This window comes from Ammodytes marinus (genome assembly GCF_949987685.1).
Source record: "Ammodytes marinus genome assembly, contig: scaffold_36, whole genome shotgun sequence".
NCBI classification, from domain to species: Eukaryota; Metazoa; Chordata; class Actinopteri; order Uranoscopiformes; family Ammodytidae; genus Ammodytes; species Ammodytes marinus.
In genome coordinates, this window is record NW_027648283.1 from 223,014 (window position 1) to 245,513 (window position 22,500).

General features: G+C 49.4%; 2 protein-coding genes across 2 annotated transcripts in view; both read right to left on the reverse strand.

The window, feature by feature from the left end:
• The window catches only part of LOC307270810 (UPF0606 protein KIAA1549-like), a gene marked incomplete at both ends in the record, with an annotated part of 30,282 nt that extends 14,015 nt beyond the window's left edge, over positions 1-16,267 (reverse strand). The window contains 10 exons of the mRNA XM_080054695.1: positions 309-496; positions 1,815-1,947; positions 2,679-2,723; positions 4,044-4,195; positions 4,799-4,858; positions 5,727-5,907; positions 7,969-8,256; positions 8,604-8,683; positions 9,962-11,083; positions 16,198-16,267. Of these exons, the coding sequence (XP_079910821.1) occupies positions 309-496; positions 1,815-1,947; positions 2,679-2,723; positions 4,044-4,195; positions 4,799-4,858; positions 5,727-5,907; positions 7,969-8,256; positions 8,604-8,683; positions 9,962-11,083; positions 16,198-16,267 (2,319 nt within the window). The remainder of the gene's footprint in view (positions 1-308; positions 497-1,814; positions 1,948-2,678; positions 2,724-4,043; positions 4,196-4,798; positions 4,859-5,726; positions 5,908-7,968; positions 8,257-8,603; positions 8,684-9,961; positions 11,084-16,197) is intronic.
• A 5,336-nt stretch (positions 16,268-21,603) lies between these two features.
• Positions 21,604-22,500, reverse strand: part of irf5 (interferon regulatory factor 5) — a 15,019-nt gene continuing 14,122 nt past the window's right edge. Inside the window, exon 11 of the mRNA XM_080054700.1 lies at positions 21,604-22,500. This exon is cut by the window's right edge and continues 84 nt beyond it. Within this exon, the coding sequence (XP_079910826.1) occupies positions 22,396-22,500 (105 nt within the window). The 3' untranslated portion in view covers positions 21,604-22,395.

The following is a 22,500-nucleotide window of genomic DNA, read 5'->3' on the forward strand; positions in this document are numbered from 1 at the left end:
ACACACACACACACACACAGACACACACACACACACACACACACACACACACACCCAGACACACACACACACACACACACACACACACACACACACACACACACACACACCCAGACACACACACAGACACACACACACACACACACACACACACAGACACACACACACACACACACACACACACACACACACACACACACACACACACACACACACACACACACACACACACACACACACACACACACACACACACACACACACACACACACCCAGACACACACACACACACACACACACACACACACCTTCTGTCTCTGTTGGATGGTGTTGATGGCGTCCGGTTGGAACTCCAGTTTCTCTGATCCGCAGAGTTTGACGTAGAGGATGATGATGATGAAGAGCGCCAGCAGCACGGGGACGATCACACCCACCACCAGCCACACGCCAACTCTGCCTGTCTCTCTCTCTGAGGGGACAGACAGGCTCTCCACAGCTACAGGGAGAGACAGGGAGAGAGAGAGAGAGAGAGACAGGGAGAGAGAGAGAGACAGGGAGAGAGAGAGAGACAGGGAGAGAGAGAGAGAGACAGGGAGAGAGAGAGAGACAGGTTAGGGACCAGAGAGAGAAACCTATTATACCTGTGTGTGATTGTGTGTGTGTGTGTGTGTGTGTGTGTTTGTTACCTGTAGCCAGTGGTCTCAGTACTCTGTGTCCCAGCACTATCGCAGCTCTGTCTGACTGTCTGTCTGTCTGTCTGTCTGTCTGTCTGTCTGTCTGTCTGTCTGTCTCTCACCAGTAGCCAGTGGTTTCAGGACTCGGTGTCCCAGCACTATCGCAGCTCTGTCTGACTGTGTCTGTCTGTCTGTCTGTCTGTCTGTCTGTCTGTCTGTCTGTCTGTCTGTCTGTCTGTCTGTCTGTCTGTCTGTCTGTCTCTCACCAGTAGCCAGTGGTTTCAGGACTCGGTGTCCCAGCACTATAGCAGCTCTGTCTGACTGTCTGTCTGTCTGTCTGTCTGTCTGTCTGTCTGTCTGTCTGTCTGTCTGTCTGTCTCTCACCAGTAGCCAGTGGTTTCAGGACTCGGTGTCCCAGCACTATAGCAGCTCTGTCTGACTGTCTGTCTGTCTGTCTGTCTGTCTGTCTGTCTGTCTGTCTGTCTGTCTGTCTCTCACCAGTAGCCAGTGGTTTCAGGACTCGGTGACCCAGCACTATAGCAGCTCTGTCTGACTGTCTGTCTGTCTGTCTGTCTGTCTGTCTGTCTGTCTGTCTGTCTGTCTGTCTGTCTGTCTGTCTGTCTGTCTGTCTGTCTCTCACCAGTAGCCAGTGGTTTCAGGACTCGGTGTCCCAGCACTATAGCAGCTCTGTCTGACTGTCTGTCTGTCTGTCTGTCTGTCTGTCTGTCTGTCTGTCTGTCTGTCTGTCTGTCTGTCTGTCTGTCTGTCTGTCTGTCTGTCTCTCACCAGTAGCCAGTGGTTTCAGGACTCGGTGTCCCAGCACTATAGCAGCTCTGTCTGACTGTCTGTCTGTCTGTCTGTCTGTCTGTCTGTCTGTCTGTCTGTCTGTCTGTCTGTCTGTCTGTCTGTCTCTCACCAGTAGCCAGTGGTTTCAGGACTCGGTGTCCCAGCACTATCGCAGCTCTGTCTGTCTGTCTGTCTGTCTGTCTGTCTGTCTGTCTGTCTGTCTGTCTGTCTGTCTGTCTCTCACCAGTAGCCAGTGGTTTCAGGACTCGGTGTCCCAGCACTATAGCAGCTCTGTCTGACTGTCTGTCTGACTGTCTGTCTGTCTGTCTGTCTGTCTGCCTGTCTGTCTCTCACCAGTAGCCAGTGGTTTCAGGACTCGGTGTCCCAGCACTATCGCAGCTCGTTGCAGGTTGACTCTGTTGAGCGTCGCGGCCGTCTCCTCGGCGGAGACTCTCTGTCCGTCAGGCCGCTCCGCGAAGTAAAACACCTCGAGAGGAGAGTCAGGGGAGGAGAGGTGTGAGACACGCACCACCTGGGGGGACAGACAGGTAGAGGGTTAGACAGGTTAGAGACAGACAGACAGGTAGAAGGTTAGACAGGTTAGAGACAGACAGACAGGTAGAGGGTTAGACAGTAAGACACCTCGAGAGGGGAGTCAGGGGAGGACAGGTGTGAGACACGCACCACCTGGGGACAGACAGGTAGAGGGTTAGACAGTAAAACACCTCGAGAGGGGAGTCAGGGGGGGAGAGGTGTGAGACACGCACCACCTGGGGGGACAGACAGGTAGAGGGTTAGACAGGTTAGAGACAGACAGACAGGTAGAGGGTTAGACAGTAAAACACCTCGAGAGGGGAGTCAGGGGAGGAGAGGTGTGAGACACGCACCACCTGGAGGGACAGACAGGTAGAGGGTTAGACAGGTTAGAGACAGACAGACAGGTAGAGGGTTAGACAGTAAAACACCTCGAGAGGGGAGTCAGGGGAGGAGAGGTGTGAGACACGCACCACCTGGGGGGACAGACAGGTAGAGGGTTAGACAGTAAAACACCTCGAGAGGGGAGTCAGGGGAGGACAGGTGTGAGACACGCACCACCTGGAGGGAGACAGGTAGAGGGTTAGACAGTAAAACACCTCGAGAGGGGAGTCAGGGGAGGACAGGTGTGAGACACGCACCACCTGGGGGGACAGACAGGTAGAGGGTTAGACAGTAAAACACCTCGAGAGGGGAGTCAGGGGAGGACAGGTGTGAGACACGCACCACCTGGAGGGAGACAGGGAGAGGGTTAGACAGGTTAGAGAGAGACAGGTTAGAGACAGACAGGTTAGAGACAGACAGGTTAGAGAGACAGACAGGTTAGAGAGACAGACAGGATAGAGACAGACAGGTTAGAGACAGACAGGTTAGAGACAGACAGGTAGAGGGTTAGACAGGTTAGAGACAGACAGGTTAGAGACAGAGAGGTTAGAGACAGACAGGTTAGAGACAGAGAGGTTAGAGACAGACAGGTTAGAGACAGACAGGTTAGAGACAGACAGGTTAGAGACAGACAGGTTAGAGACAGACAGGTTAGAGACAGACAGGTAGAGGGTTAGACAGGTTAGAGACAGACAGGTTAGAGACAGAGAGGTTAGAGACAGACAGGTTAGAGACAGACGGGTAGAGGGTTAGACAGGTTAGAGACGGACAGGTTAGAGACAGACAGGTTAGAGACAGACAGGTAAGAGAGAGACTGTCCCTGCGTTCCAATCCCCATACTTCCCTACTATTTAGTATTGTCACGATCCTGCCTGAGCCTCTTTGCCTCTGTGTTGTGTTTGCCCTTTGCCCGTTTCCTTGTCTGGTTTATTGCAGGGTTGGAGTCAGGTGCGTTGGAGTCAGGTGCCAGCGTTCACAGCTGCCAGCAATCACCAATCAACCGCTCTTCATATACCCGGCCCGACCTTCCAGACACGGCCAGATTGTAGTCTCAGTTCACGCACTCTCCCGGTCTGATTCCCCCATCGGCTCCAGCCTGCACCAGCGAGCACTTCCCCCCGGACTCATCTGCCCGCCTGCTCTGGCCTGCTCTCGCCCAAGCCCCTGGACATTCTCCGTTGCTCTCCCCCTGGACCCCCCACGCCTCCCCCCTCCCCCTGGACCCCCCACCCCTCCCCCCTCCCCCAGGACAGTAGGATTTTCCCCGGATCACGGCCGAACCCCAGCTGATTCTTTTAAAATAAACCTTCTTAAACTGGTACTGTCTCCGCGCCTGTGTCCTCCCTGTCCAGCCGTAAAAAGTATGCCAGGAAAAGATTTAGGATGTCTCTGTACATGCACGTCAATTGTAGTATGCTGAAAATACATAAATGCCCCATTAACTCCAATAGCATTTTGGAGTATTCGTCTTTCTTCTTGACATAATGAAAAAAAAATCTCCCTTATCTGATTTTCTTTTCTCTCCTGTCTGTGGCCCTAAAACTCTTCTGTACTTTAGTATGTAGTGTAGTAAAAAGACTAAAACTCTTCTGTACTTTAGTATGTAGTGTAGGAAAAAGAAAGAGTATGAGATTTGGAACGCAGGGTGTGTGTGTGTTTGTTAACCTGCAGACTGTAGTTCCCGGCTGCAGTAGCTCGTCTGTGGCGCCCCCCGCTGGCCGCCTGCAGTCCTTCCTCTAACAGCAGAGCCAGACGCCGCTCCATCCGCGCTTTGAAACTCCTCTCTGCCACGGTGTGATCCTGGACCCCTAGTAACACTGATACACACACACACACACGCACGCACACACATACACAGGCGCACACATACACACATACACACACACACACACACAGGCGCACACACACAGGCGCACACACACACACACACACGCACGCACACACACACATACACAGGCACACACACAGGCGCACACATACACACACAGGCGCACACACACAGGCGCACACACACACACATACACACACACACACACACAGGCGCACACACACAGGCGCACACACACACACACACACGCACGCACACACACACGCACACACATACACACACACGCATTCACGCACGCACACACATACAGGCGCACACACACAGGCACACACACGCACGCACGCAAGCACACACACAAATCCTCATTGTGTATTGAAAGTATGTCTGTAATTTCAGTAATAATAACAATAGCTTTGTTTTATATTGGGCCATTCAACAGACCCAGGGACGCTTTACTAGAGGACAGGATGAGAAGGGACAAGAGTAACACAAGCAAGGGCTGAAACACACACACACACACACACACACACACACATACACACATACACACACACACACACAGTAGAAACACATCTGATCACATGACACCCACCTGTCCGGACCCAGGTGGACCGCAGGTGGTGACTGGTGTTCAGCTCGGGGTAGAGGAAAGCTGTGGACACACATTCAACATTAACACACATTATAAAGGTGTGTGTGTGTGTGTGTGTGTGTGTGTGTGTGTGTGTGTGTGTGTGTCTCTCTATTGCCTTGTTTCCACCGAGTAGAGCGGGTTGGGTCGGAGCGGTTCGGTCCGGGTAGTTTGGCTTTTCATTTACTAAAAGTTGGGTAGGGTACGGTTTAAGCGCACCTAACCGCTCTGAGCCGCTCCCGATCTCAGTACTCCTCCGTAGGGGTACTAGCCGCCTGAAAGGGTGGAGCTACACATGCCGTCCGTTTATTGGTCGAAAGAATCATTTCCACTGCTACGATGTCACGTAGCTGCCGCAGCCAGCGCTGTTCGCTCACTGTCTCTATCAGTTGCACCGAGCCGTCTCTGTGCTCACAACAACACGGGGGGAATAAATAAAGAAGCGGCTGGTTTGACCCAGCAAAAACAAGAGACCGCTGGCTTGACCACAGTTGTTCCACAGCCCGATAGTTCGACCCACATTCTGGCGGCGGCTATCGCAGTCCAGCCTAAACCCCGCCCTACCAGTAAGGGTAGGGTCATAAACCCCGCCCTACGAGTAAGGGTAGGGTCATAAACCCCTCCCTACCAGTAAGGGTAGGGTCATAAACCCCTCCATACCAGTAAGGGTAGGGTCATAAACCCCGCCCTACCAGTAAGGGTAGGGTCATAAACCCCGCCCTACCAGTAAGGGTAGGGTCATAAACCCCGCCCCACCAGTAAGGGTAGGGTCATAAACCCCGCCCTACCAGTAAGGGTAGGGTCGGCGGTGGAAACACCACAGAGATTGTTAGAAGTGAGCCGCTCCGACCCGACCCGCTCTACTCGGTGGAAACGAGGCGTAACTTACGTTCAGCGACGTGCAGCGCGGGGAATCCCATGTAGAAGCTGAACTCCACCAGACTGAGTCGTCTGAGGTGAGAGGCGACATGTGACCCGCTCACTAAGCTCCTCCCCTCGCCAGAGAGGACACGCCCCTCGCCATATAGGCCCCTCCCCCGACGCACAGCGAAGGTTATGTCCACCGGAGCCTTCGGATGGGAGGAACCAGAGATATTCAGGAGCTGCAGGGAGGGAAGGAGGGATAGATAGATAGATAGATAGATAGATAGATAGATAGATAGATAGATAGATAGATAGATAGATAGATAGATAGATAGATAGATAGATAGATAGATAGATAGATAGATAGATAGATAGATAGATAGATAGATAGATAGATAGATAGATAGACAGACAGACAGACAGACAGACAGACAGACAGACAGACAGACAGACAGACAGACAGACAGACAGACAATAGGGTTAGCACGCACCACTGAGATGTTCAGGAGCTGGTGGACACAATCAAGCTTTATTTATATAACGCTTTGCATACACAAAAATGTAACACAAAGGGATTTACAGTATCTCACAAAAGTGAGTACACCCCTCACATTTCTTCAAATATTTCATTATATCTTTCCATGGGACAACACTGAAGAAATGACACTTTGATACAATGTAAAGTAGTCAGTGTACAGCTTGTATAACAGTGTAAATTTACTGTCGCCTCAAAATAACTCGACACACAGCCATTAATGTCTAAACTGAAGGCAACAAAAGTGAGTACACCCCTAAGAAAAAATGTCCAAATTGGGCCCAAAGCGTCAATATTTTGTGTGGCCATCATTACTTCCCAGCACTGCCTTAACCCTCTTGGGCATGGAGTTCACTAGAGCTTCACAGGTTGCAACTGGAACCCTCTTCCACCCATTTATGACAGCATCACAGAGCTGGTGGATATTAAAGACCTTGCGCTCCTCCACCTTCCGTTTGAGGATGCCCCAAAGATGCTCAATAGGGTTTAGGTCTGGTGACATGCTTGGCCAGTCCATCACCTTTACCCTCAGCTTCTTTAGCAAGGCAGTGGTCGTTCGGAGGTGTGTTTGGGGTCGTTATCATGTTGCAATACTGCCCTGCAGCCCAGTTTACGAAGGTTGAGTGCACGTGCTCAGGGTCATAACCAGAGGTTGGCTTTGGAAAATAGACGTATGTGTGCTGCCAGCATTGCTGCAGGGCTTGAAGTGGTGGGGGGTCAACCTGTCAGTGCTCAGACCATACGCCGCACTCTGCATCATACTGGTCTGCATGGCTGTCGTCCCAGAAGAAAGCCTATTCTAAAGATGATGCACAAGAAAGCCCACAAAAACTTTGCTGAAGACAAGCAGACTACGGACATGGATTACTGCAACCATGTCCTGTGGTCTGATGAGACCAAGATAAACTTATTTGGTTCAGATGGTGTTAAGAGTGTGGAGCGGCAACCAGGTGAGGAGTACAAAGACAAGTGTGTCTAGCCTAGAGTCAAGCATGGTGGTTGGAGTGTCATGGTCTGGGGCTAAATGAGTGCTGCCAGCACTGGGGATCTACAGTTCACTGAATGCCAACATGTCCTTGATGTCGTCATGAATGAGTGGAAGAGGATTCCAGTGGCAACCTGTGAAGCTCTGGTGAACTCCATGCCCAAGAGGGTTAAGGCAGTGCTGGAAAAATATAGTGGCCACACAAAATATTGACACTTTGGGCCCAATTTGGACATTTTCACTCAGGGGTGTTAGATTGTGAGATTGGGGGTAGGCAGCAGTGGTGAGGAGCAGAGCTGTGTAAAGGACAGTATTACAGCGACTTACTCCGACCCCGCAAACCTCCACGTACTCTCACTGTCGTTGCACTTTAGACATTAATGGCTGTGTGTCGAGTTATTTTGAGGGGACAGTAAATTTACACTGTTATACAAGCTGTACACTGACTACTTGACATTGTATCAAAGTGTCATTTCTTCAGTGTTGTCCCATGAAAAGATATAATGAAATATTTGAAGAAATGTGAGGGGTGTACTCACTTTTGTCAGATACTGTACATAAAAAAGAAGAGTGTGCGTGTGTGTGTGTGTGTGTGTGTGTGTGTGTGTGTGTGTGTGTGTGTGTGTGTGTGTGTGTGTGTGTGTGTTTGTGTGCGTGTGTGTGTATATGTGTGTCTCTCTCTGTCTCTGTCTGTCTGTCTGTCTGTCTGTCTGTCTCTCTCTCTCTCTCTCTCTCTCTCTCTCTCACCTGTACAGTCACATCCTCCTCCTCGTTAGCGCGTCTCTGTGTCTCTCTGTAGGCTAACGTCAGTCCTCTCTCCACCCTCTCGCTGAAGCTACACAGCCTTATGTCCACACTGAGAGGCACAAACTGCAGCTGCGTGTGGACGTGGTAGTGGGCGTCGGGGGGGGCCACTAGGGGGGCCACAGAGGGGGGGCCGGGGTAGCTACGGAGCGCATTCAGCACAGACATGGACGTGTAGATCAACGGGCCGGACACCACTCTGAAGGCAAAGCTGGACGGAGTTCTGAGGAACTGAGAGGAAGAAATATAATATGAGGCTTAAAGCACAGACACTGTAAAGCAGCTCCAAAGAACACAGTGTTTCAGGCAATTCAGGTCATTCTCAATATTTGTCTCATTTACACTTTGTCTCCATCTCAAACCACTTTCAATCCAGAGCCTTCTGAAAATTAGGTGTCAAAATAAAGTATTTTTCAAAATAAAACCCGGCGCCTAAAGGGTTAATATAATCCCTGGAGTGACGAGAGACCTGTGATCACTAACCCATTCAGAAAGGCTTCGGACACTGCATGGTTTTATCTGTAAAGTAATGAACCAAAGGCTTGGGTTAGGGTTAGGCATGGTAAGGCTTGTCCTACCTGAAGCTCCACTGAGCGGTTGAACTCTTTCCTCAGAACGTCTCGGACCTGAAGGAACCCTGAAGAACCTTTAGAACCCACTGAGAGACAGACAGGCAGACAGACAGGCAGGCAGACAGACAGACAGACAGACAGACAGACAGACAGACAGACAGACAGACAGACAGACAGAGATTAGACAGACAGACAGACAGACAGACAGACAATTATCCATCAATATCATAACAATGCTGCGATCCAGACTTGGTCATTTTCCTCCTGATGAACTCTGAGCAGATCCATCTCTACCAGACTTCACTGGAATCAGGTTTCTAACGTCACATCAATGATTTACATGATAAATATCCTGTACATCTATATACTGTGTCTCTATGTACTGTATGTCTATGTACTGTATGTCTATGTACTGTATGTCTATGTACTGTATGTCTATGTACTGTATGTCTATGTACTGTATGTCTATGTACTGTATGTCTATGTACTGTATGTCTATGTCTATGTACTGTATGTCTATGTACTGTGTCTCTATGTACTGTATGTCTATGTACTGTATGTCTATACCCTGTATGTCTGTATATCCATGAATGGGTCAGGGTTAGAGGGTCAGGGTTAGAGGGTCGGGGTTAGAGGGTCAGGGTTAGAGGGTCGGGGTTAGAGGGTCGGGGTTAGAGGGTCGGGGTTAGAGGTTTGGGGTTAGAGGGTTGGGGTTAGGGTCAGGGTTAGAGGTTTGGGGTTAGAGGGTTAGGGTTAGAGGGTTGGGGTTAGAGGGTTGGGGTTAGAGGGTTGGGGTTAGAGGGTTGGGGTTAGAGGGTCAGGGTTAGAGGGTTAGAGGGTTAGGAGGTTAGAGGGTTAGGGGGTGAGAGGGTTGGGGTTAGAGGGTTGGGGTTAGAGGGTTAGAGGGTTAGGAGGTTAGAGGGTTAGGGGGTGAGAGGGTTGGGGTTAGAGGGTTGGGGTTAGAGGGTCAGGGTTAGAGGGTCGGGGTTAGAGGGTTAGGGGGTTAGAGGGTGAGAGGGTTGGGGTTAGAGGGTTGGGGTTAGAGGTTTGGGGTTAGAGGGTTGGTCTAACGTTTAATGTTTTACAGTTTGAACACTTTGAGGTCAGAAATTACAACTGGACAATTCTCCACATCCGACATGTCTGGAACCGAATGTTACATAAAGCAGAACATCTTTCCCCATCGTGTGTCTTTGGTTTATCGCTGTGTGTTTATGTTTTGTATTGTATTTGTATATTGGTATTGTATTTGTTTGCTAAGCTGAAAACCTTCTCTCCTCTGAATGCAAACCCAATGTCCCCACAGGCCTGAATAAAGCAACTTAAACTCAAACACTAAACCAGTGAATCTTTGCAGTTCTTACCCACTCGGACCAGGTACAGCTCGGGCCGGGTGACGTTACACAGGTACTGCCTGGTGGGGGGTGTGTGTGGGGGGGCGCGAGTCAGACTGACGGCCGGGACACGGGACAGAGAGGGAGGGGGGGTGGTCCGGGGGGCAGGGGGGGTCGACCGGGGGGGAGGGACCTTCACTGGGACCTTTATAACCACTGGAGGCTTCTGTTCCACCAGCGGAGGCTTCTCTACTAGTGGAGGGTTAGTCCTGTCTGTCCTGTCTGTCTTCTCCGGTCGCTCCGGGCGCGTCGGGGGTCCCAGCGGGGGAGGGGGGGGCACTCGGCCCGTGGTGTTGGCCGGGGGCCGAGGGGGAGGGGGGGTCCTGAGAGAGGGGGGGCCTGGGACAGTGGGTAAGGGTTCAGGTTGGTGCTCCAGGGCTGGGACAGTGGGAGAGAGAGTGGGAGTGTGTCCGGGGGAAGGCAGGAAGCTGGTGGTGGTAGGCAGGCTGTGTGTGGCTGTGGGGGAGATGGGGGGTCTGTGGGGGGTGGGGGGCACCCGGCCGCGCTCCAGCAGGTTGCTGTAATACTCCAGACTGTTCATGTCGGGCAGCAGCACCTCCGTGGGCTCCAGAGGAACCAGCTCATCGTAGTCCTCGTCATCCCAGGAAGGGAAGACGTCTGGGGGGCTGGGGTGTGTGTGTGAGGGGGTCCGGGGCGTGGGCGCGGAGGGGGACAGCTCCAGAGGGCTGCGGGGCGTCTGGGGGGAGGGCGAGAGCTCCAGAACCGGGCGGGAGGGGAAACCGGAGTCATACGAGCCCAGGGAAAGCTCCTCTCCATCGGGCTCCATGAAGGAGAGAGAGTCTGGGTCCATGAAGGAGAGCGTCTCCAGGTAGTCTCCAGACCCCCAGGCCTCCAGGGGGGGGGCCGGGGGGGCGAGGGGGGGCAGGGGGGGAGGGGCCAGGGACGGAGACAGCAGGTCAGGAGGACGCAGCAGCAGGTGGATGCCCTGAGCTCCAGCATCAGGGTCCTCCGCCGAACCCAAGCCCCCCCGGCCAGGGTGGGAGGGGGGGCCAGGGTTAGGTTGAGAGGGGGGGCCAGGGTTAGGGTTAGGGTTGGGGCGCGATTCAGCCGTCCGGTTCAGGTCCAGTTCACCTGGAAATCAAGAGACGGGTCAGAACTACGGATGTACTGATTTATTTTTGCGTTATCAGACAGTGTGTAGAGACAGAGATGAAATGTGTCAGAGAGGGGAATGACATGCAGAGAACGACCCGGGCTGGATTCTAACCCGGGTCTGCTGTGAAGAGGACAGACAGACAGACAGACAGAGAGGGGAATGACATGCAGAGAACGACCCGGGCTGGATTCTAACTCGGGTCTGCTGTGAAGAGGACTGAGCCTCTAAGGGGGGGGGCACACTCACACTAGCTACAAAAGTAGCCCTGCGTTCCCAATCGCATACTTTCTACTATAAAGTAGGGGAGAGTGGCATGAGTTGTGCCACTTTTTACTCAAAGTGATTTTAAAGTCAGGCCTTGACAGTAAAGTCTCCAACTCAAATTTGTACATATATTTCAGGGTGTTGTGCATCCCTGGCAACAATAACTTTGGATCTGAAATCAACTGTTTAAGAAATATAGCTTTCGGAAAAAAAGTTGTCTTGTGGCACAACTTGCCCCCAGTGTGCTGTAAGTTGTGCCACAAGAGAGAATACCATGGGGTAAATTGTGCCATTGATATATATCTCTGTAATGCAAGACAAATCCATAAGACAATCACTTATTTAAGGTTTTATAAGTAAATAAAGTAAATATTTGACAAAGATTGAAGGACAATTTTCTTAAACAAGGCCTAGCAGATCTAATGGTTTTACCTGCAAAGCTCACAATGACAAAGTCACCATCATCATCTTTCTGGCTATCTGAACTCTCATCAGTGGTGTTGTTAAGTGGAATGGAGATGTCAGTCTCTTCTGAGCTACTGTAGACAATCACTTTCTTTTGGTGACCAGCGTATACAGCCATGCCACTGGCACAACTCTCAGAAATGTACTTTGCACTAGCTGCTCCGCCCTTGTAGAACCAAATGCCACCTGACAAATGTGATTCCCCCTCCATTTCTGCCTTTAAATCAAGGCTCAAAACCCATATGTACACCTTGGTGTTGTGAGGAAACGGAAGGTTCTCCGTGAGAATGGTGACTGATTCCCTCACTGCAATCTGGTGTGTGGCACTGATTGGCTGATTGGACCCAGGTGTGAGGAGATGATATATGCCCTGAGATCCCAGTGCTTTGTGCTGCTCATTATCTCACCTTAAGAGGTAGTGAGAGGTTGTCTCTGAGTGCTCCCTGTGTGTCTAAGTCTTCTGTTTTGTGTGTGTGTCCATTCAGCTGCTTGGCAGTGGTGGTTTCGTTCGTGTTTTAGTTTTTAATATTAAAAGGTAGCCTGTGTGGCCCTGCACAACTTTGTGCTTTTTGTTTTCTCCCCCCTCCCAGTGTCGCGTTGCGATTTAGTGGTTATCCCTCCGGGGATAACTTTTAGAAACCCCTTGGTCCGCACCTGTGTCCCAAACTCCCCCCCGAAGCCTTACAGAATGAGCAGCCCAATGCAGGGCACAGCGGACCTCACTAGTGCTGCTGCTAGTGACAGCTTAGAGGTCCATAGGCAGGCAATTTCTGCTCAAGGAGCCATGTTAGGCTCGCACGACCAAACCCTACGTGCCATTTTAGAGCAACAGGCCTCGCAGGACTGCATGTTGCGGGAGATACTGGCCCGTTTACAACCACCTGGGCCAACCCCTACCCAAGCACAAGCACCTCCAGTTCCACCCCATGACCCTTTTGTAGGGCAGGAGACCAAGCTGGCAACCCCAGCCCGCTATGACGGGCATCCAGGGAGGTGTAAGGGATTTATAACCCAATGCAGTTTAGTGTTTGAGTTACGACCCTCTATGTTTAGCACCGACCGAGCCCGGGTTGCATATATAATATCCCTTCTTTCGGAAAAGGCCCTTTCATGGGCTACAGCCTTATGGGATAGGCAGACTCCAGTCTGCGCTGACGCGCCCCTCTTCATGGCGGAGATGAGGCGTGTGTTCGACCACGACGTTAGTGGCCACGAAGCAGCCAAACGCCTCCTTAGGTTACGTCAGGGCTCTGCAAGCGTTGCAGAATTTTCAATTAAATTCCGGACTTTAGCTACGCAATCAGGTTGGAACAGGGAGGCTCTAGTGACCACTTTTAGTCATGCCTTGTCTGAGAGAGTTCAGGATGAGCTCGCTTCCCGTGAGGTTCCAGATTCACTTGAGGATTTAATCTCACTGGCTATTAGAATTGACAACAGAATTCGTGAGCGCAATAGAGAGAGAAAACAAGCGTACACCCACCAGATGTCCGAGGAGTTTAGTATCCCTTGTGAAAGACCTACCCTGCCTGAGGGGTCCCTTAACAATGATGATCAGGAACCCATGCAAATAGGACACACACGGCTTACTTCCGTGGAAAGACGGAGGCGTATGAGCAGTGGCGTGTGTCTATACTGTGGGAGTGTGGGTCACTTCATTCGCCAGTGCCCCTCAACGCAGAAACACAATAAGCAGGGAATCAGGGTAGGCGTGTCAGACCTTGGGGAGGTCTTGCAGAGTCTTAATAATTCCCCTCCTGTGGCCAGTAGTCGCACCCCTTTGTCCTTTGAGTTATTTTGGGATGGACACTGGCGCACCTTCTCGGCATTTGTTGATTCAGGAGCAGCAGGTAGTTTTATGGACTCAACCCTGGCCCAAAAGCTCAAATTACCCATTTATGATCTCCCTTGTCCACTCGCAATTACTGCAGTGGATGGGCAACCTTTGGGTAGGGGTAGGGTTGAGAGGGTCACCGGCCCGATTTTCATTCGCATTGGCAATCACACGGAAGAGATTACGTTCTTTCTTATTGATACACCTCAGTTACCCCTCATTCTGGGACACCCGTGGCTCAAGGAACACAACCCTCACATCAATTGGAGGACTGGGAGGGTGATGAGCTGGAGTCCAAACTGTGCATCTCACATGATGGAATCAGACTCGGTTCAACTCCAACCTGTTGGATGTGAGCCTCCTCCTGCCACCAGTGCCTCTGTCTCAAAATCTCCCAGTTCAGTAGGCCTTCCCTGTGCTACCCCCAGTGACCGCCTGACTCTTGGGGTTATTGAGACCTTGACTCCCTCTGATTCTTCGCCCTCTGTGTCTCTTCCTGCAAATGGGGTTCCTGCAGAGTACGCTCTACTTAGTGAAGTCATTAGTAAACATAAGGGCCGTCCACGTTCAAAAAATTGGAGGCTAAATGCCTTATCTATACGATTCCAGTGTTCAGATAGTGACAGTTCTCCAGAGCCCATTGTGCCCCTTACCCGCATCCGTGCCCCACTGACCGAGGAGATTGACTCGGTGGTTCAGGGGGCTCAACAGCAGGAGCCTGACCCAGGAGGGGGGCCCCAAGGCTGTCGGTATGTTCCGGCACGAGTGCGATCACAAGTCCTTGAGTGGGGCCACTCCGCACACCTCACAAATCACCCTGGTGTTCGTCGCACTATTGGTTTTCTCAAACGGAGATTCTGGTGGCCCCGGATGGGTAGAGATGTGAGCGAGTTTGTGGCAGCTTGCAAAATTTGCACCCGAAACAAGACATCACAACAGCATTGCCGCCCAGCCCCAAACTATCGGGTGGGTCAGAGGGTGTGGCTCTCCACAAGGGATCTCCCACTGCGGGTAGAGTCTCGCCAATTGCCGCCACGTTTCGTTGGTCCCTTCAGGATCATTCGAAGGATTAACCCTGTCACTTTTCGCCTTCTGCTTCCCCGGTCAATGAGAATCCACCCCTCGTTTCATGTTTCCCGCCTTAAGCCGGTCCGTTCCGATCCACTAGCCCCTCCAGGGAGGCCTCCACCCGGGGTGGGTGGGGGGTCCTGTTGGAACGTCAGGTGCCGTTCCTTAGAGGGGTGGTCCTGTGAGGAAACGGAAGGTTCTCCGTGAGAATGGTGACTGATTCCCTCACTGCAATCTGGTGTGTGGCACTGATTGGCTGATTGGACCCAGGTGTGAGGAGATGATATATGCCCTGAGATCCCAGTGCTTTGTGCTGCTCATTATCTCACCTTAAGAGGTAGTGAGAGGTTGTCTCTGAGTGCTCCCTGTGTGTCTAAGTCTTCTGTTTTGTGTGTGTGTCCATTCAGCTGCTTGGCAGTGGTGGTTTCGTTCGTGTTTTAGTTTTTAATATTAAAAGGTAGCCTGTGTGGCCCTGCACAACTTTGTGCTTTTTGTTTTCTCCCCCCTCCCAGTGTCGCGTTGCAATTTAGTGGTTATCCCTCCGGGGATAACTTTTAGAAACCCCTTGGTCCGCACCTGTGTCCCAAACTCCCCCCCGAAGCCTTACAGGTGTTTCCTCCCCATTAACTATTTTACCTCTGCACTACTATCTGTGTTTATGTGGATGTATGGGCTTTATGTCTTTTATTTTGGTTATTGTTATTTTACCTTCATTGTTTACCTACTGAATGCACTATGTACAGCACTTTGGACAGTGCAAACTGTCATAAAGGTGCTTTTATAAATATATTTTACTTACTTACTTACTTACTTATAACTCACCCCAGGCCCTCTGGCACAAATCACCCCAACCCCAGAATTTTGGATAATAAGCATGATGCAGCAGTTTAGGGCTGACATCGTGCTAACTGTATAGACTCAAAGTGTAGCATACCAAAGCACTAAAACATGTGTCAAATGTTTTCAAACTTGTCTATAATTGTTCAGACACAATAATCAAAAAACCTTGATCATGGAAATTTTACTTTGAAAGGCAAAAAACTGTTTTTTGAGCTTAAATGTGCTTATATCTTATTCCTTGTGTCTCCCTTCTTTACAGGATTTAGGATGGTTGGAAGTACCCGGATGTCCTACTTCATCCGGCCAAGATTGTTAGTGTTGAAAACTGCATCCTATTTGGGCGATTCTGACCCATAATCCAGTGCGCACGTGAAGTGACGTCACATCGACGGAGCCTACGTATGAAAACAACCGGGGATGAGACGGATATAAAAGCAAGAGGCAAGATCAAGGAGCCATGTTAAGATGAAATAAGAGAGTAAAAGTATGTCCCAATAGTATGCCTACTGCATCCTAACTAGATTATTTTTATCGTCGGATGTAGTATGTAGAATAGAAAAAAGAAAGAAGAGGAGATTCAGAACGCAGTCCAGATCTCTAAGGATTGACCTGTGAACTCACCTGCGTCAGGTGACTGGGACGTCGCCATGGAAACCAACATGGCCGCCAGCAGGAAGCCGACCGGGTCCATTCTGCCCAACGGGCCAAGAGGTCAACCAGAGGTCACGGGATCTACACACACACACACACACACACACAGTCACACACACACACACACACACACACAGTCACAGACACACACACACACACAGTCACAGACACACACACAGTCACACACACACACACACAGTCACAGACACACACACACATACACACACACACATATACACACACAAGTACACTCACACACACACACACACACACACACACACACACACACACACACACACACACACACACACATGGGTTACACCACAACACTGAGACCAGAACCAGAACCTGGACTCAGTGAATATCTCCTCATGATCCGCTACCTGTCTGTCTGTCTGTCTGTCTGTCTGTCTGTCTGTCTGTCTGTCTGTCTGTCTGTCTGTCTGTCTGTCTGTCTACCTGTCTGTCTGTCTGTCTGTCTGTCTGTCTGTCTGTCTGTCTGTCTGTCTGTCTGTCTACCTGTCTGTCTGCTACCTGTCTGTCTGCTACCTGTCTGTACTGTGTGTGTGCGCTGAAAAAAAATCCAGTGTTAATACACAGCCTAGGCTCTGTAAACGGGCATGTTGCTACGATAGACCCTTTGCTTACATACCAGTTGACAGAGCCTGGGCTGTGTATTAACCCTGTTTACAGAGCCTAGGCTGTGTATTAACCCTGTTTACAGAGCCTGGGCTGTGTATTAACCCTGTTTACAGAGCCTAGGCTGTGTATTAACCCTGTTTACAGAGCCTGGGCTGTGTATTAACCCTGTTCACAGAGCCTAGGCTGTGTATTAATCCTGTTTACAGAGCCTAGGCTGTGTATTAACCCTGTTTACAGAGCCTGGGCTGTGTATTAACCCTGTTTACAGAGCCTGGGCTGTGTATTAACCCTGTTTACAGAGCCTAGGCTGTGTATTAACCCTGTTTACAGAGCCTAGGCTGTGTATTAACCCTGTTTACAGAGCCTAGGCTGTGTATTAACCCTGTTTACAGAGCCTAGGCTGTGTATTAACCCTGTTTACAGAGCCTAGGCTGTGTATTAACCCTGTTTACAGAGCCTGGGCTGTGTATTAACACTGGATTTATTTCAGCTCACACACAGTACAGACAGGTAGTGGATCATGAGGAGATATTCACACAGTACAGACAGGTAGTGGATCATGAGGAGATATTCACACAGTACAGACAGGTAGTGGATCATGAGGAGATATTCACACAGTACAGACAGGTAGTGGATCATGAGGAGATATTCACACAGTACAGACAGGTAGTGGATCATGAGGAGATATTCACACAGTACAGACAGGTAGTGGATCATGAGGAGATATTCACACAGTACAGACAGGTAGTGGATCATGAGGAGATATTCACACAGTACAGACAGGTAGTGGATCATGAGGAGATATTCACACAGTACAGACAGGTAGTGGATCATGAGGAGATATTCACACAGTACAGACAGGTAGTGGATCATGAGGAGATATTCACACAGTACAGACAGGTAGCGGATCATGAGGAGATATTCACACAGTACAGACAGGTAGTGGATCATGAGGAGATATTCACACAGTACAGACAGGTAGCGGATCATGAGGAGATATTCACACAGTACAGACAGGTAGTGGATCATGAGGAGATATTCACACAGTACAGACAGGTAGTGGATCATGAGGAGATATTCACACAGTACAGACAGGTAGTGGATCATGAGGAGATATTCACACAGTACAGACAGGTAGAGGATCATGAGGAGATATTCACACAGTACAGACAGGTAGTGGATCATGAGGAGATATTCACACAGTACAGACAGGTAGTGGATCATGAGGAGATATTCACTCAGTACAGACAGGTAGTGGATCATGAGGAGATATTCACACAGTACAGACAGGTAGTGGATCATGAGGAGATATTCACACAGTACAGACAGGTAGTGGATCATGAGGAGATATTCACACAGTACAGACAGGTAGCGGATCATGAGGAGATATTCACACAGTACAGACAGGTAGTGGATCATGAGGAGATATTCACTCAGTACAGACAGGTAGTGGATCATGAGGAGATATTCACTGATTTAGACAAAAAGTGATTTTTAAGTGAGAACAAGCGTTCTTCAGAATCACTGACTACACCTTTAATACTAACCCTAACCCATAACGCTCGTTCTTCAGTATAATATTCGAATATCAATCAACATGTGTGTGTGTGTGTGTGTGTGTGTGTGTGTGTGTGTGTGTGTGTGTGTGTGTGTGTGTGTGTGTGTGTGTGTGTGTGTGTGTGTGTGTGTGTGTGTGTGTGTGAATCAAACGCTTACATCAAGGAAACACGGATGAAAAGAACACAATATAAAAATGTCTGTTATTGATTTTGATCATAAAAAAAAATCTGATTTATTTATAATTGAATGATCAGCTGCTAGTGACGCGATGAGAAACACACACACACACACACACACACACACACACACACACACACACTGATCTAAAGGCTCGTTTACACTCAGCAGCTCCACCGCATCAATTCATTAATAATCATTATTCAGATGTTCTCTCTATCACCGTTAAGATGTTTCCCCCGTTAGCAGGCTCGTGTCCTCCCCTCACGGCTCGGTTCGGCCCGGTTCTCCCTCACTGACCCTCTTACCACCGGACAGATCTCCGGTAACGCACCGGGCCTGTGTGTGACAGCGGGCAGAGCGGCCGCTGCAGCCCGACACACAGACGCTGTGTCCGGGGCATCATCACAGCGTGTAGTCGGTTCATAGGCCTCTCTATGTGTGTCTATCTATCTCTATACAGGCTGCATGTCTCTGTCTGTCTGTCCATAGTACCGGCCCGGCCCAGGCTATAGTAAAGCTACCGGCCCGGTTCAGGCTATAGTAAAGCTACCGGCCCGGTTAACGTGTGTAGAATCATGAACACAGCGCGTCACCGCCCCCTCTCTCTCGCGGACAGAGCCTACACACACCGCAGACCAGAGCCTCCATCACTAAAACAAGCGCTTTGCATATGAATGGACCGTCCGCTTTGCATTCAGATGGACGCTGTGTATCTGATATGAACGGGCCGAGCCGAACCGAGCCGCGCTAACGCCGCGCTACAGGGTCACGTGAGTTCTGGTACCGGGCGGACCGGACCGGGTCTTACCTGCATCCTGGAGGATCCGGCGCGTCACGCCTCTCCATCAGCGCGCGCTCCCTGCAGCTGCTGCGCGCGCCCTGCGCTGGATGGAGGCAGAGGGTGTGTGTGTGTGTGTGTGTGTGTGTGTGTGTGTGTGTGTGTGTGTGTGTGTGTGTGTGTGTGTGTGTGTGTGTGTGTGTGTGTGTGTGTCTTGTAACATCTCTAACCTATCAGCAGAAATGTAACTTTCCTTCAGCTGTAAGAACAGTTAAAGGATCATAACAACATATTTATATTTGATCATCAAAGTCTCTGTTTCACTCATCTCTCTGTCAGGGAAGACCTGCTGCTGATACACATGGACCTTTACATGGATGCTCTTCTCTTTCTATAGAGATATCTATATAATAGATATCATTTAAACTCTATTATATAGATATCTATATAATAGATATCTATATAATAGATATCTATGTGGTTTTCAATACATACTGTAGCGGCTTCCCATCAGCCACTAGGCTGCATGTCGGTTGGTGTTCTAACGTGCCGTAGCCTACAGTTAACCGTTCAAACTTATAACTGTCCGCTCGTTCCTAGGGGTTTAAATGCTTACTTTATTCATTTAGACAAACTGAAAGGCGACTTGTACATGAACAGTTCTCTGTTAACCTGTCTCTACCTGTAGCACCAAGCCCCCGCTACGCCTGATTGGTAGGCTTGCATCCGGTTACATTGTGCTGCCACCAGGCGGTCAAATCATGAATAACAGGACAACACAAAAGCTCCCATATTATACACTTTTCGGTTCTATTATACACCATATTATATGGTCTTAGTGGTCCCTAATACGTTCTATTATACACCATATTATATGGTCTTAGTGGTCCCTAATACGTTTTTCTTTAATTGTTTGCTGAAAAAAACTTTCAGATAATTTATTGTACTATGCTGATGTTCAGCTAATCTCACAATGGCCTATTTTTTAAAAAAGAGCTGCAGCTCCCCTCGTAAATATACAATCTTTGAGCTCGGGGCCGTGGACCAATAAGAAATAGGGGTGTGGGCTGCACAGTGGAAGCTTCTGGCTTTCCAGTTTTTGAGGTCAGAAACGAGGAGAATTCTGACTGGAGTATATTGGGGGGGAGGGGTGGGGGTTTCAGAAAGGGGGAGAGTGAGAAAAGGAGAGATTGTTATTTTTTTAAATATTTTGGCAGTCTCTAGGCACACCGTGGACCCATGGATATGTTGGAACACATTTAAAAAGTGCATTTAGCACAATATGGGACCTTTAAACAAAGTAAAGGGTCAATGGTTTACACATATAAATAGCTGATTTTGAGGAATTGAGAAAAATGTCAAATGTAATCTGATGTGGTTGTTGAGCACGTTATCTGTCAATATATCTATCTATATAAAGGAAGAAACGTCTGTCTGTCTGTCTGTCTGTCTGTCTGTCTGTCTGTCTGTCTGTGTGTGTGTGTCTGTCTGTGACTTGCATATCTCTCTCACTCAGTGCTTTAACATGCAGACTCATAATCGGGTAACTAAACTAATAAGACTTCAACAGGACTTGTAAACTGCATGTAAACACCTTTATCCGATCTACTTCACACACAAATCGGCACAATAACGGACAAGAGAAGTCGGATAAGAACACCTAGATAACTCGTTCATAGTCGGCATTCTCTCTGCATGTATACAGGGTTCGGACATCGCATATCGGAGTTTGCTTCTGCGCCTGCTCGAGAATCCCTGTGGAGGATTTCACAAGGAAGTGGAAGGAGACAACGTAAAAAAATAGTAGTGTTGTTGCCGGAAGGGAACCGGACGTGGCTCTATAACCACGTGTTGAAAGGGCTACAGCGCCACCTAGCATAGTGGAGACAGCCATGCATCGGACATTTATCCGATTCCTGAAGGGCCATGTATACTCAGACAAGTGACGCGGTCCGTTCGAGTGTCTAGTTCGGTATATGTCTTAATCCAATCCAGTTACACTGACTGTAAGTCAGATCGGCCTGAGCTTCTGGATATGGCTTGTGCACAGCACGAAGGTGTGCATCCTTGATTGATTATGAAGTTTTTTGGACGGGCACTGAACTAGTTTTTTTTCTAGTAATACATTTACTATTTTAATCTGAGAGAATATTCACAGCGGATTAAACCCTTTAATCTCCTCACTTTGAAAAAAGACTGGATTTTATTTATTAATTAAAATATTTTTATTTACCAAAACAATACAGTTTAGTTTTATAAAAAACACTTTTCCCAACAGGGAACATTTAAAGTGGTGACGTCATGGTGACGTCATGGTGACGTCATGGTGGTGACGTCATGGTGACGTCATGGTGGTAATAGTAGGACAAAGTTCTTTAGAAAATATACAATGTTTTTATTTGTGTTAGAAACCAGAAAGCAGGGGCGCCCTTATCTCAGTTGGTAGGGCGTCCCCCCCCCCCGGGCCGGGCCCAGCAGCGGACCCGGGTTTGATTCCCGCCCGCGGTCGTTCTCTGCATGTCACTCCCCTCTCTGCCCCATTTCAACTCTGTCTCTACACTATCAATAAAGCATAAAAATACCAACAAATATCTTAAAAAAAAACAAAAAAACAAAAAACAGAAAGCAATGGAAGCTGATGCTCTTCTAACATTCCTACTAGAATACCACTCCGTCTGTTCTACACAATGCAGCTTTAAAACATTCACTGACATGAAAAAATATATTTAGAATCACTGACTACACCTTTGAACAGTAAGGTGTTTGGGCAACTCTTTGTGACACACACACACACACTCTCTCACACACACACACACACACACACACACACACACACACACACACACACACACACACACACACACACACACACACACACACACACACACACACACACACACACACACACACACACACACACACACACACACACACACACACACACACACACACACACACACACACACACACACACACACACACACACACACACACACACAGGGCCCGTCTCATGGGGGGTTCATGGCCCAGGGCCCCTGTATGTTCTGGGTCTGCAGGAGCCTCTGCAGCTCTTTGAACTGCTCCACGGTCTGGTCCTTCACGTCCGGGTTGGA